Source organism: Carcharodon carcharias, chromosome 16, assembly GCF_017639515.1.
Source record: "Carcharodon carcharias isolate sCarCar2 chromosome 16, sCarCar2.pri, whole genome shotgun sequence".
In the NCBI taxonomy this organism is placed as follows: Eukaryota; Metazoa; Chordata; class Chondrichthyes; order Lamniformes; family Lamnidae; genus Carcharodon; species Carcharodon carcharias.
This window is the reverse complement of record NC_054482.1, coordinates 25,885,694-25,900,234: the sequence shown is the minus strand read 5'-3', so window position 1 is coordinate 25,900,234 and position 14,541 is coordinate 25,885,694. Positions and strand designations below refer to the sequence as shown.

The 14,541-nt window shown below is 43.1% G+C and overlaps 1 protein-coding gene across 1 annotated transcript in view; it reads left to right on the top strand.

Moving 5' to 3' along the window:
- The window catches only part of LOC121288880 (neurogenic locus notch homolog protein 2-like), a 163,299-nt gene that overhangs the window by 91,437 nt on the left and 57,321 nt on the right, over positions 1-14,541 (top strand). Inside the window, exons 10-13 of the mRNA XM_041207686.1 lie at positions 8,518-8,631; positions 9,594-9,827; positions 10,714-10,824; positions 13,004-13,196. Of these exons, the coding sequence (XP_041063620.1) occupies positions 8,518-8,631; positions 9,594-9,827; positions 10,714-10,824; positions 13,004-13,196 (652 nt within the window). The remainder of the gene's footprint in view (positions 1-8,517; positions 8,632-9,593; positions 9,828-10,713; positions 10,825-13,003; positions 13,197-14,541) is intronic.

Sequence of the window (14,541 nt, the reverse complement as noted above, 5' to 3'; positions counted from 1 at the left end):
TAACCTGTTGATAATGGTCATCCCAAAATTGGCGTGTGGGTGTCGGAAAAGCTCCTCATTCAGTGGCCCCGCCCTGTGTTTTTATGAGGAACTACAATCCTGTGGAAGGTTCTGAAGCTGGAATAAAAGAAAAAGGCATCACCTGTGGATTTATGAGATCCTGGTGTACGATAACCCGTTTTATGATCACCATGACAGCCCTGTTCTTTAGAGCGCATTTTGCCACTCATAACCATGTCATTTCTCTGACAGTAACTAATAATAAATTATTCAGACAAGGGATTTTGTCAGTCATCTCACAATAGACCTCACTGTCCTTTCATAACCGGCCATGTTGTCTGACACTGTGGTATATTTTTAATGAAAGCAGTTCATAGCCCTCGTAGCGGCTGACTGCTTCTGACAAGTCCTATTCTGCTCAGTTAATCCATCAGTGCTGCTCGAGAAGAGGGCCAGCAAAGCAGAGGAGCCCTGTCTGCTCAGAATAGCAATGGGAATGCAGCCTCGTTGCGGAGTGTGAAGGAATCTGCAGAGGCTGCTTCTAATGCACACAATCAGAGCACTGTTTCACACTGTAAGACAACCGCATTTGTTGGGTTTTTTTTCCTCTCTTTTCTATTCAGTGCCCCCCCCCTCCCCGCCTCCCACCGCCCCATACTCCAAAAATAATGTCTTCATTACTAAACTTGGTGAGAGGAGGCAAAGTTCTGTGAACTCTAAACTGCTCACTTGTAAATGACAGCACTCCTAGTGCTCACGACCTTATAGTTTGTGTGATATATTGGTGCTTCATTGGGGCAGGGAGAGGGAGAGCTAACTGCTGAGTCAGAAGCTTTCCTGCAGTAATATGAGGGGGTGGGGGGAAGGGGAGGCGGAATCTACACAACATCTGAAAAGGGACTAAAAATTGGGCCAACTTGCCCAGAAACCTTTTTTAGGAGTTTTTTTTTAACCTCTTCAAGAGCGTTTGTTTGGTTGTCCTGTTTTTGCAATTGGAATCATCCTGCTGGACTGTGCAGATACAATTCTGCAAATCCTAGAATATCCTTAGGATGCTCTCTGAATACAAGTGGTCACTTCGCTCCTTTTTATGTTATTAGACAGCAAAGCAGATGATGGGGTCCGGTTCTGGGTTTTTTTTGTTTTGTTTCCCTTTCCAGTGGTTACTGGTTAATATTCATGTGACTGAGGGATTTCGAGATTAAAACTGAACAGTTACAGCAAAATATCAGTTTTATCAGTGATTCTGCCTCCCAATAATCTGTCTACATTCAGTATCAAGGCATCTACGTGAATTGTGGCCACTTTACTGAGGCACTGGTGAATGACTAGTGTCTCTGGGGGAGAAAGCCAGCAATTAACACCATCAAGAGGAGTGGAGTGAGTTGTCAAGTCCAAGAAGTAAAAAGGGATATACTTCAGTCATACATCATGATATTTTGCTAATTGATTAACCAAGTGATGCTGTAAGAGCTCAGTTTTATCTGTCTTCAGTCATCCGTTTTGTGTAAATCTTTTTTTAATATATGTATGTATGTATATATGTGTGTGTATATTTTATATATATATATATATATGGATATATGAGAGGAAAAAATGGACATAAACTGCATAATCAGAATATATTAATGTATGTCTCCTTTTCTTTACCCTTGAATGTAATAGAAGTACACTTATCCTTAGCTGTGCTAGATTGTAAGAGGAGCCTTGTACTGATGGTTTCATTTGTAGCAGGGCGGATATTTCCAGGAAGTCTCTTCAAACTCCTGCCTTCAGCCTTGAATGCAAGTCACCCCAAACCTGGCCTTGGGGTCTCTATTTTCCCGCAACAAGATTATGGACAAAGTAATTCTTCAAGAATCATTCAAAAAGCCTGTCCATTTTCTTGTTTCTACTCCAGTTTTGATCTTTGTCTGGTCTGTGCCAGGTGCCAACTATCTGTGGAGAGGGCAGATGGCCTGTGAGCTCCTAGGCCTTGCCAGTGCCATTCTGGACAAGCAATTGACATGAAAGCACCTTTCCCTTAATTACCTCCCCGTTTCTCCCAAAAATATGGCACTAATGTTCCTGCGTATTGCTGCGTGCAAGATTATCCCCACCTTAGTTCTCAACAGGGCTGCACATTGCATCACTGTTATGTTATTTGGCCAGCTCGGGTGACCTTCTGTTGGTGGCCTTGCTCCCAGAAGGTGGTGAGATTTGAAGTTTCAGCCTACCTACCTTTTGCCAGTGTAATATTTCCAAGTTCCTCATGCCTATCTGGTCCTGTTAAGTAAACCCACCTTTGGTGTTGGTTTGATGCGTTGCTGGGGCCAGTTCAAATCACAACTAGGTGTTTCTATTGCATGTGTTGCAAATGATTAAATGCCTGCAAGCTGTCTAGGTCAGGTTAACATCCTGGTATTTTTAAGCAAAATATTGAGGGAGCTAGAGTAAGTTCAGAAATTCTACAACATCAGGAGCTACACTTGAGGTTTGATGCAGAACAAATGTCATCAAACTGTTAAAAGGGGGTGAGAGATGAATCTGCTGATTGTAAGAGTGTTAGCCAGATGTAGCTAATTGAAAAATACTTAATAACGTTTTTCTAGATGCTACTGATGCTCATCTGAAAAGAGGTTGGAAGGAGTTGTAGGCATGGATTTAAAAGTAACAAACAGGTGACGTAAAGTAACCTAATTGAATTTGAGATAGTAGCTAAACTAATGGATCAAGGCCATCCAATGGCTAACATTTGTGACTCTTGGATTTGCGTAAGCTTTCGTACATGAGGCTTTTAAGGTTAAAAGGAATGGAAGTTTCAAAGAAGCAGTATTTTATGCTCCAATGGCTTCCACGTCTCTGTACGGTGGGGACAATATTGAAGTTAATGTACATGTATTGCTTTTTGCTATTTGTTTTTTGCTTCATCAGAGACCTGCCATTTTGTGTCTCCTATGATATTGCTGGATGTGCTGCTAGTGTCCTAGAGCAGCTCCATTGACTTCAATGGGAGATATTCTGAAAGCGCTAACTTTTTGAAGAGCACTGTACCAGTGAGTACTGTATAAATGTAAGGGAGCAAACCCGTCACTATTGATTTCTCTTGTAAGGAATTGCAGTAAATTAAACGCTTTCATTCTCGCTGTACAGAATTCTGCGAGAACAAAACCCTTCCCATTGACATTGATTTTACAGATTTCCAAGAAATCAAATCCTTTCCCATTCACACCAGTATAGAATTCATGGGGAACAAGCCCCTTCCAATGATATTCCAAAGGTGCCAAGTCTCCTTTTCCTGGCCATCCTTGATAGGAAATTGTAATAAGCCAAATACCTTTCCATTCACCTGCTTTATATACTGTTCTTTTATCATTAAATAGTTCCATTCACTCTAATCTGTTTTTTTTTACACATTAAATCACTGTTGAGCTAAATTAAGATTTTGGAAGAATATTTTTTTTAAAGGAAGTCATTGAATTGCTGAATGAATAGATTGTGGCATAAAGAATTTTGTAAGCTGAACATTCTGGACTGCAGTTAATGGCAATCTTGGTCCAGGCTTTGGCAATTTATCAGGGTACAGATGGAATACAGATTGCAACTTTGGCAACGTGCATTTTGACACCCTTTCACCTGCTCCAGAATTGAACGTTTCCACTGTGTGACCCTTAGAAACAGAAAATGTGCAAATTTTGAGAGCTTTTGCTCTGTTTCAGCGTCTAATTCAGAGACTCTCCAAAGAAAGGAAGAAATGATTTTATCTAGCTCAGAGAGCAGAGGTGGGAGGGTAACGATCCTGTGATTGCGCCATCCTTCCTAGAAAAGTTCTCCCAAGGTTCCTGGGGGCTTGCGAGCAGCTCTGTTATCCGGTGCACAAAGAAACAGGATTCCAGGGCTTGTGTCAGCTGTTGCCAGGCGGCAGTTCACGCTGACGTGTCATTTGAACCACAGGCAGAGCCTCGTGCCCCGGGAGCTGTTCGGCTCAATCTAACTCTGCTGCATGCCAGCGCTTTGGCTGGCCACGATCTACCCAAGCTCCTCTTGAACTCCTGCAAGGCCGGAAATCCCTTTGTGCCGGTTGCCAATGCCGCATAGAGGCAAAGCTTTGAGTATGTTTTACTTTATAAAGCTTTTGTTTTCAGGTGAAGAGTGGGTGGGTTTGGTGGGGGGTGGGTGTCGTCGAGGGAAGAGGACAAAGCAGAGTTAGAAATTAGGTTGCTGCATATTTTACTGGAGTATCCCATATTCCCAATGGGACTTTTGCTTTATCCAGATTTGTCTGCTGACAATTTTGTCTCCAAATTGATATCTTTAGTCAGATCAGGGTTTGACATTTTCAGAGTTTGAACACACGTTTCAGAACATTAGCCTGTGTTCTAGATACAGCCTCATTTCACTTGAACAAATGCATAATATTTACTGCTTCCTTACATCTTTGCTATCGTCACCTGGCAGCGAGCTGCAGCAACAAAGAAAATTGCACAAAATTTTATTTCACACGGGCTAGTTTTACCCCGTGGGGAAAATAAAAAGTGTGATCCCACAACATTTCAGTCACGTGATGTTTGCTGCGCTCCCACTTTTGAGTGTTGGAAGGTACGAAGAGAAGGAGGGCTGTGCCAGCCTGAGTTGCTTGCTGGTGCACTCTTGTTGGATGTCAGAGCTGTGTGTGAATGTGTGATGCAGAGTTTCACTGCGAGGCTTGACTGGGACCTGGCAAGCCAGGGAATTTCCAAATCACGCTGAATATGGGAATTGACTTAAAGCCAAAACTGAAAAGCTTTGTAACCTCTGGTTTCTAGAAATGTGGACAAGTTATTCAATCTCACAGATGTTTTGGGGATTCAAGTGGGAGACTGAGCTTCAGTAAACCTTGTGTCTGTGTTTAAAATGACCTTATTTTTAATTAATGGTTAACTTTGTCCTTTAAACTGTTTAATCTTTGAACTGTTTTTAGAAAAAAAATCTCCTTTGTCAGAATACCTTCTGCAGTGTTGGCTTGCACTTTTTGGTTTTGCCAGTTTAACACTTGCCATTGGCATTTATATTTGCACTTTTACGATCGTGTATTCTGTCAACTGGGTCCATGTGTGAATGAGATTTTCTTCTGTCTGAGGGTTGAGTGAGTGAGCACGTGCTTAACCCAGCAGCAGCAGCATTGACCCTCCTTGAAGTTTGATTTGTCTTATAGCAGCTTTTCATAGAAACGCTTGCCTCCCGACCAGGAGGATTGTGGGGAGCAGGACGGGGGGGGCAAGGGAGAATTGTTGGAGAAATCCAGGCTTTACGTAGTTGTTGATGTTTGCTGTTTGGAGTACTGAACATGCAAGATCTCACTGTTAAATCTGACTGTTCTTATAAGTTTTTGTTCCTCCTGCTCCCAACTCCTTCTAAGACATGCTTATGTTTGCCCATTCCCTTGGTACTAAAATGAAGCACTTACCATGAAATGTGTCCAGTTGTTTCTTGTCATTTTCCCCACCTTATTTTTCTTGTCAAATGTCTGCTTCCACTGGAGGCTTTAACTCTGTAGGGTATGGTTTCACATGCTCTGCCTTGTCTCCAGGCTAGCAAAAGAAGTTAAAGAATGCATTAGATCAAAGGAAGTAGCTTACAAGGTTGGCAGAAAAAGTGGTAAACCGGAGGATTGGGAGCAATTTAGAATCCAGCAAAGGATCACCAAGAAACTGATAAAGAAAGAGAAAAGAGAATGTGAATGCAAGCTAGTGAGTAACATAAAAACAGACTGTAAAAGCTTTTTTAGGTGTGTGAGTAAGAGATTAGCAAGGACAAATGTGGGTCCATTTCAGGCAGAGACAGGAGAATTCATAGGGAAATGGCAGAGAAACTGAACAAATACTTTGTGTCTGTCTTCACAGAGGGTGATCACAAAATCTTTCAGAAATACTAGGAGTTCATAAAAATGAGGAACTAAAAGAATTTAGTATTAATAAAGTGGTGGTACTCTAAAATTAATTGGATTGAAGGTTGATCAATCTCCTGGACCAGATGAGCTACATTCCAGATTGTTGAAGGAGATGGCTATAGAGGTGGTGGATGCATTGGTGGTAATCTTTCTGTAAAGGTTCCTGCAGACTGGAAAGTAGCAAATGTAACCCCACTATTTAACAAGGTAGGGAGAGAGTAAACTGAGAACTACAGACCTGTGAGTTTGGGGGCATTGCTGGCTAGGCCAGTATTTATTGCCCATTCCTAATCCCTTGAGAACTGAGTGGCTTGCTAGGCCATTTCAGCAGACATTTAAGAGTCACGTAGGCCAGACCAGTTAAGGACAGCAGATTTCCTTCCCTAAAGGGCATCAGTGAACCAGATGGGTTTTTATGACATCGTAATGAGTTTCATAGTCATCATTATACTTTTAATTTTTATTGATTGAATTCAAATTTCACCATCTGCGTGGTAGGATTTGAACCCATGTCCCCAGAGCATTACCCTGGGTCGCTGGATTACTAGTCCAGTGACAATACTACAACGCCACTGTCTCCTATCACTTGGAAAATTATGGTAGGATTGGGCAAATTATGGTCGGATTGAGAAGGGCCAGCATGGATTTATGAAAGGGAAATCACGTTTGACAAAACTGCTTGAGTTTTTGAGGATGCTATTTGTAGCATAGATAAAGGAGAATTAGTGGAGGTGATGTATTTGGATTTTCAGAAGGCTTTCGGCAAGGTTCCACACAAGGGGTTAGTGAACAAAATTAGAGCATATGGCATTGGGGGTAATATACTGGTCTGGATTTAGAATTGGCAAACAGACAGGAAACACAATAGGAATAAATGGATCATTCCCAGGATGGCAGGCTGTAACTAGTGGGATACTGCAAGGGATCAGTGCTTAGACCACAGCTGCTCTCAATCGATATTTGTGATTTGAATGTGGGGACCAAATGTAATATTTCCAAATTTGCTGGTAATACAAAAACTAGGTGAGAATGTCAGTTGTGAGGAGGATGTAAGGAAGCTTTGAGGGGATTTGGCCAGGTGAATGGGCAAGAATTTGGCAGATGAAATATAATGCAAATAAGTGTGAAGTTATTCATTTTAGTAGAGAAAACAAAGGCAGAGTATTTCTTAAATGTTGAGAGGTTGAGAAGTGTTGATGTCCAAAGGGACCTGGGTGTCCTTGTTTGTGAGTCACTAAAAGCTAGCATGCAGGTGCAGCAAGCAATTGGGAAGGCAAATGGTACGTCGGCCCTCATCAGAAGTAAATATGTCTTGTTGCAATTGTGTAGAGCCTTGGTATGACCCCCATCTCGAGTACAGTTTTGATCGTCTTATCTATGGCATGTACATCCTTCCTTAGAAGGAGTGCAACTGAAGTTCACGAGATAAATCCCTGGATTGTCTTATGAGGAGAGATTGAGGAAATTGGCTTGTATCCACTAGAGTTTCGAAGAATAAGATTTCACTGAAACCTAAAAAATTCTTACAGGGCTTAACAGGGTAGATGTTGATAGGATGTTTCCCCTAGCTGGTGAGTCTAGAAAGAGGGGACACGAGGCTCAACCATCTTCAGCTGCTTCATCAATGACCTTCCTTCCATTATAAGGTCAGAAGTGGGGGTGTTTGCTGATGATTGAACAATGTTCATCATTCACGATGACTCAAATACTGAAGCAGCCCATGTCCAAATGCAGCAGGACCTGGACAACATCCAGGCTTGGAAGTGGCAAGTGACATTGGTGCCACACAAGTGCCAGACAATGACCATCTCCAACAAGAGAGAATCTAATCATCATCCCTTGACATTCAATGCATTACCATCGCTGAACCCCCCACTATCAACATCCTGGGGGTTACCACTGACCACAAACTGAACTGGACTAGCCATATAAATACTGTGGCTACAATAGCCGGTGAGAGGCTAGGAATCCTGCAGCGAGTAATTTACCACCTGACTCCCCAAAGCCTATTCACCATCTACAAGGCACAAGTAAGGAATGTGATGGAATACACTCCACTTGCCTGGATGAGTGCAGCTCCAACAACACTCAAGAAGCTTGACACCATCCAGGACAAAGCAGTCCACTTGATTGGCATCCCTTCCAAAAACATTCACTCACTCCCTCCACTATTGATACACAGTAGCTGCATCCACAAGATGCACTGCAGCAACTCGCCAAGGGACCTTCGACAGCACCTTCCAAACTCATGATCTCTACCACCAAGAAGGGCAAAGACAGCAGATAGGTAGGAATACCTCCATCTGCAAGTTCTATCCAAGCCCCACACATTGTCCTGACTTGGAAATATATCGCCGTTCCTTCACTACCGCTCGGTCAAAATCCTGTAACTCCCTCCCTAACAGCACTGTGGGTGAACGTACACCACATGGATTACAGCAGTTCAAGAAGGCAGCTCACCGCCCACCTTGAGAGCAACTAGGGATGGGCAATAAATGCTGGCCTAGCCAGTGACGCCCACATCCCATTAATGAATTAAAAAAAAAATTAAAGATTGTTTCACGATTAATTGATTTGTTCGTTGTTTTTGTGTGTGTATTAACTTGCAGGTTTTGCTGGGAGTATGTGCCAGATTGACATTGACGAGTGTGCCAGTACGCCATGCCAGCACGGAGCCAAGTGTATTGATCGTCCGAATGCCTTTGAATGTGAATGCAGCGAAGGTAAAGCCAGTTGGTGCTTAACAAATAAAAAAAAAGGGAAATGAAACAACATCTGTAGTGGCTGAAAGTTCACACTCGAGGAATGTTTTAATTGTCACATTTCCTTGTAGCTGCCCACCTTTTCTGGCCTTCAACTCCCAAACCCCCTTTTGTCATCCCCAGCTGAGGGGAAAAAACTGGTGTGAAGACAAAGGCTGCTAAGCAGTAGCTCTTCAGATGTTTAAAATGTGGCAGCTAATCGCGCCATGCTTATCCAATCCCTAAACCATCATTCATATTCTGACTGAAACTGGAATTTCTGCTTTGCTGCTGAAGCAGGTTCCTCCTCCGCTTTACTCGTGCTTTCAGCCAATTGGTAATTAATGCTAGCTCGCAGCGCATTTCAGCATTGGGTTACTTGTCCTTGGGACACTCCTGAATTAAAACAACTTTCCCACACTCGCTTTTAACTGCTGCACTGCCAGACTTGGTTTTTCAGCTTGTGCGCCCTCAGGGGTTCAGCTAGCCCTTGCTGCCTATTACAGTGACCACTGTCACCGTCAGAGCCGGGGCAAGTTGCTGCCTCAGCTTTAAGTTTGCTACTTTTACTTTTCCAAAGCAAAGTTTTGCGACAATCCTGTCATCTTCAATCCTTCGCTTTATTTGTGATCAGTTGGTTGGCCTTTTATTGATGAACAATACATTTGGTGGTTTGAAAAGAGGTGCAGTCTTGTGGATGGGGAAGATAATTTTGGCATGACAAATTACTTGTCACACAGGTACGAACACTCTAGTTCCGGAAGATTTTATCATCAGTGAAGTTTTAGCCAATGGCTTTTGTCATTGTAGAAACTCCTTTTTTAAACTGGGGTAAAAATATAGAAAAAACTAAAAGAGACCAGAAAATTTAAGGTTTTTATTTTTCTTTCCCCCCCCCCCCCCCCCACTCTCTCTTTATTCCCCCCCTCTCTGCTGATTGAAAGGCTTTACGGGGACTAAGTGTGAGACTAACGAAAACGACTGCATCCCGGACCCCTGCCACTATGGAACATGCGAGGATGGAATAGCTGGGTACACCTGCAACTGCACCGCTGGCTACAAGGGTCCAATCTGCAGCGAGCAGATCGATGAGTGCCAGAGTCAGCCCTGCCAGAATGGAGGCACTTGCCAAGACCGTGTGAATGGTTACAAGTGCCGCTGTCCAGTTGGCACCTCAGGCAAGTAGCAAGTTGGAAGAAATGGCTGGGAAACATGTCCAGAAAATTGGCAATAGCCTGCTATTCACCACAGTCGTTAGCTTGGGAGGATGTGTCTTGGTACGCCACTGTTAGTTATTAAAGTCTTTTTTTATTCTTAGAATATGGGTGTCAGTGGCTAGGCCAGCATTTATTGCCCATCCCTAATTGCCCTTGAGGTGGTGATGAGCTGCCTTCTTGAACTGCTGCAGTCCATGTTGTGAAGCTACACCCACAGTGCTGTTAGGAAGGGCATTCCAGGATTTTGACCCAGCAACAGTGAAGGAATGGAGATATATTTCCAAGTCACGATGGTGAGTGACTTGTCGGGGAGCTTCCAGGTGGTGGTGTTCCCATGTGTCTGCTGCCCTTGTCCTTCTAGGTCGCAACGGTCATGGATTTGGAAGGGACTGTTGAAGGACCCATGGTGATTTGCTGCAGTGTGTCTTGTAGATGGTACACACTGCTGCTACTGTGGTGGAGGGAGTAATTGTTTGTGGACAGGGTGCCAATCAAGCAGGCTGCTTTGTCCAGGATGGTGCCCAGCTTCATGAGTGTTGTTGGAGCTGCATTCCAGTTAATTTATGCTGATGAGTTAATAAATTAATACTGCCAACTGTAGACAGGCCTGCAATCACTAGTACATCGTGTGTTGTCTGGCACACCCCAAAATTGGAAGTACAGAATCGATAATAGTACTGCTATTTTAGTGATTTTTTTGACAGTTTAAGCAGACTTCATTGAGAGAGTTTCTCACAGCCATACTTGAATGATGACACTTGTTGCAGTTGCATCATTTGATCTTGTTAAGTGCAGCTTTGCCGAACAGCAAGTGTTAAATAAATCTCCTATTTGAATGATCCTGCAGGTGTCGATTGTGAGATTAACTACGATGACTGTGCTAGCAACCCGTGTGACTATGGAAGCTGTCAAGATGGCATTAATCGGTATGACTGTGTCTGCAGCCCTGGCTATACAGGTAGGGTCAGGTCCCATAAAAGTGACAAAATATGTACATGGGCTGCCACTTTTGTCACGCCTTGTGGCCCTACTTTCTAACTTGTGCTCAACTTGCCCCAAGTCACCTAATGCCTCATTTAAAAAAAATCTTTACAGCATTAGGGGTGTTGGGAATATAGTCATCAAAGGGATGAAGCACTCAACGCACACTTTACATGTTCATTTGCTGGTGAACCTGACATAACAGTGTGGAAATATCTTGTGTTAACTGTTGAATACTCTGTGCACAATCTTTCTTTTCAGTTTTGGAGGCCTTGCCTTCCATGCGCCACACAATCACTTTGGGTGCGCACACTGGTTTGCACTGGATAAGACTGTCAGCTTTTTGTTCATCCCGTTTAAAAGATAAGTCATAACAAATTTGCGAAAGAAAGAACCTAGATTAATACTGTGTCTTTCGTGACTTGAGTTCCCAAAGTGCCTTGCAGCCAAATGAAGTACAGTTTGAAGTGTAGTCACTTTTGTTATGTTGGAAACGCAGCAGCCAAATGGTGCACAGCAAGTTCCCACAAATGGCAATTTAATATGCTCAGATAATCCATTGTTGTTGTTAAATTGAGGAATAAGTATTGACCAGGACAAAAGGGGATCTCCTGTGCTCTTCTTTGAAACATATGCATGAGAAGGCATTGGTTTAACTTCTCATCTGAAAGATGCACCTCTACTAGAACAGCACACACACAAGTCCACACTGGAGTGTCAGCCTAGATTCTGTACTCCAGGTTTCTGTAGAAGGGACCTGAACTCTCAATCTTCTGACTCAGAGGCAAAAACATTACCACAGAGGCACAGCCGACACTCGAGCTGAGAAAGACCAGAAATTAGTTTGAAAAATTGGATTACAATAGGATTTCAGCACCATTATGCCCCCATAAAACAGAATGCAAATTGGACAAACATGAACAAAAATAATACAGTACATTCATCAATATATGTGGAGCAATTGGGTCTGAGTGTAAGATATATATAAATTCCATGAAAGAATATAAGGATAAAGTTGTAAGGAAGGCGGTTTGGGCTGGAAAATGAAGAAGCAAGTTTCAGTCTCCCAATTCCCTTCCCACCCTTTTTGCTTTTAAAAACAAAAACACCCTCGGGTTCTGATGTTCTGTACAATCTCCCTCAGAATCTATTCCACACCCACCTCCTGTTCCTGAGTGTTTGACAAGTTGCACCTTTCAAGGCCACCTGGCTTTCAGCTATAGTTTGTTTCTTGGAGTTTACTGTGTTGATTATGTCAATCTCACTGTTAGAGAAATATTGGCACAATGCAAAGGTCAATCTTTTCCTGACTCTGCTGGTTTTAGTTATTATGCTTTTATGTTTTATTAGATGCAGTTCTTGCAATGGTTGAATTGCAATACCACTGAAATCATGCAATGTATTCACTTAATGGTTTTTTTCAATGTTGGTGACAACTACCTGGGCTGTAATCAATGAGCTTACTGTTTTTGAAGGGATGTTTGAGGGTGGGATGGAAAGAGAGTTCCTCTGTGCAGAGAAATCATAAACCTATTCATTATAAACCGGTTTAGAATTTCATTCCTCAAAGCGCACAGGAAATCTTCCCTGATGGTCTCTAAACTTTAGGTGGAGTTAACAGGTGCTCCGGCAGTGTGCTTTGACAGGAGTTCGAGTCATATCCATCAAGCTGACAAAAGAAAAGTTCATGGCCATGTCCCTTTAATTAGAGGCTAACAGATGATGTGTACTAAATAGGTTTCTACAAGCCACATTTGCTGCTTTGTTTTAATTCAAAAATTACCAGTTTGTGGTTTCATGTGTTGAAAATCATCACCAGATCATCACCAAGAGGCTAGGAATATCGTCTGCTGCTGGTTTTTTAACCCAGCATTCAGAAGTGCAAAAGTAATTTGGCTACCATCAAGTTTCTTTTTTTGAGCAAGTCCAATGCCTCCAATTTTTCTTTTGTTTTCTCCTGTGTACCTCTGCCAAATTAGGCCCCACTTGACTCCTGTTGTAGTATTTTGATTCCCCTTTCCCAGTTGGAATGAGTAGGTAACTGAATTGGGAGGAGTGAGGGTGAAGGGAGATGCCTCTGCCTCTATGGGAAGGATTCCTTCAATTGTGCAGTGTCTAGCTTGTGCGTTGAAGTGTTTTTGTGTTCCCTCCCACAGGTCCCATGTGTAATGTCGACATCAATGAATGCGCCTCCAACCCGTGTCACAATGGCGGCACATGCTTTGATAAAATCAACAGCTTCACGTGCCACTGCCCTGAGGGCTATCATGATCCTCACTGTATATCAGAAGTGGATGAGTGCAAGAGCAGCCCTTGTATTCATGGCAAATGTGTGGACGACGTAAACAGGTCATTTTCCACAGTTTTGTCTTTCTCAGTTCTTTGTCTCCTCCTTAAGGTAGCTGCATTTGACTTTCAACATTCTTTCTTAAACTGTGGCTGTTATCAAAGACTTCTATGCAGATAAAGGGGGTGATGGGCGTGGACGGAATTCTGAAATGTTACTGAATGTTGGGTGCAGACAGGTTTGACTGATGTTTGCGTGGTCTGTCCGACTGACTGACTTGTGTGAATGCGGTCGTATGAAAGCATGGATTAGTATGGCTCATTGAATTAAGGGGATGTGAATGGAGAATACATGTTTGAGGTAGCAAAGTAAATTGCCAATATGAGCGAACAGTTAAGAGTAAAACTGAGGTCTTCTTAATGTATGTGTAACAACTGTAAGCACTAGGATCTCATAACTGGAACCCAGATATCCCATCTGTTTTGTTTTAAACCTGGTGTTTTCTGTTTGTTCTTTCCACAAATGCAATTGAATTGAATGTCGAAATTGCAGTTTTTAAATGCAGTAAACAGGTACATGATGTGTGCATGATAAGCCCATACAATATGCATTCCATTGGACATAATGGGTAAATAAATGAGTGTAGGCTGTACAGATGAGTTCCAGGGTGACATGTCTGTGTTGTAGGATCTCTCTCCAGTGTTGTCTCTTCACAGCATGCATGACTTGTCACCACATGCAGATCAGTACTTTTGTAATGATAGAGATCCTCCAAAGATTGATATGAAAGATAAAGAAGGAACTTAGACTGACACCATGGGCAGAATTTTCAGCCTGTCGGGTGGGCGGGCCCGACCCAATTGCTGGAGGGCGCGGAGCCAATCGCCGCCGGCGAAGCGGGCTGCACTGCCATTTTACATGGGTGGGCCAATTAAGCTATGTGCTCCCTGTGCAGGCGGGCGGGTGTGGGGTGGTGGAATCTCTAAAAGCACGTAAGAGCGCACATCTCCTTGAGGCTAAGTGCAGCCTCAAGGAGATCGCCTGGACTTTTAAAAATATTAAAAATAGAAAAACAAAAGTCCCTTGCATGTCCCCTCGTGTGACAACGTGTCGCTGGATGAGGTTTCATGTTTTTTCTACTTGCCGCTGGGGCTCCTGGCTGACCTGCCAACCTTAAGGTTGGATGGGCAGGCCCTTTAATTGGTTAATTGATCCTGTCAATGGCCTCAAGTAACCATTGGCAGGCCCGCAGCTGATTTTGCTGCACCCCCACCTTCCTGAAAATTTAAATGGGCCGGGGTGACGTCAGGGGTTCCGCCCTGTGTTGCCTCGCATCATTTTACATGTCAGCGAGCGGGTCCCGCCCCCAGCTTGCCGACGGCAAAATCCTGCCCCATGTCTTCTGTT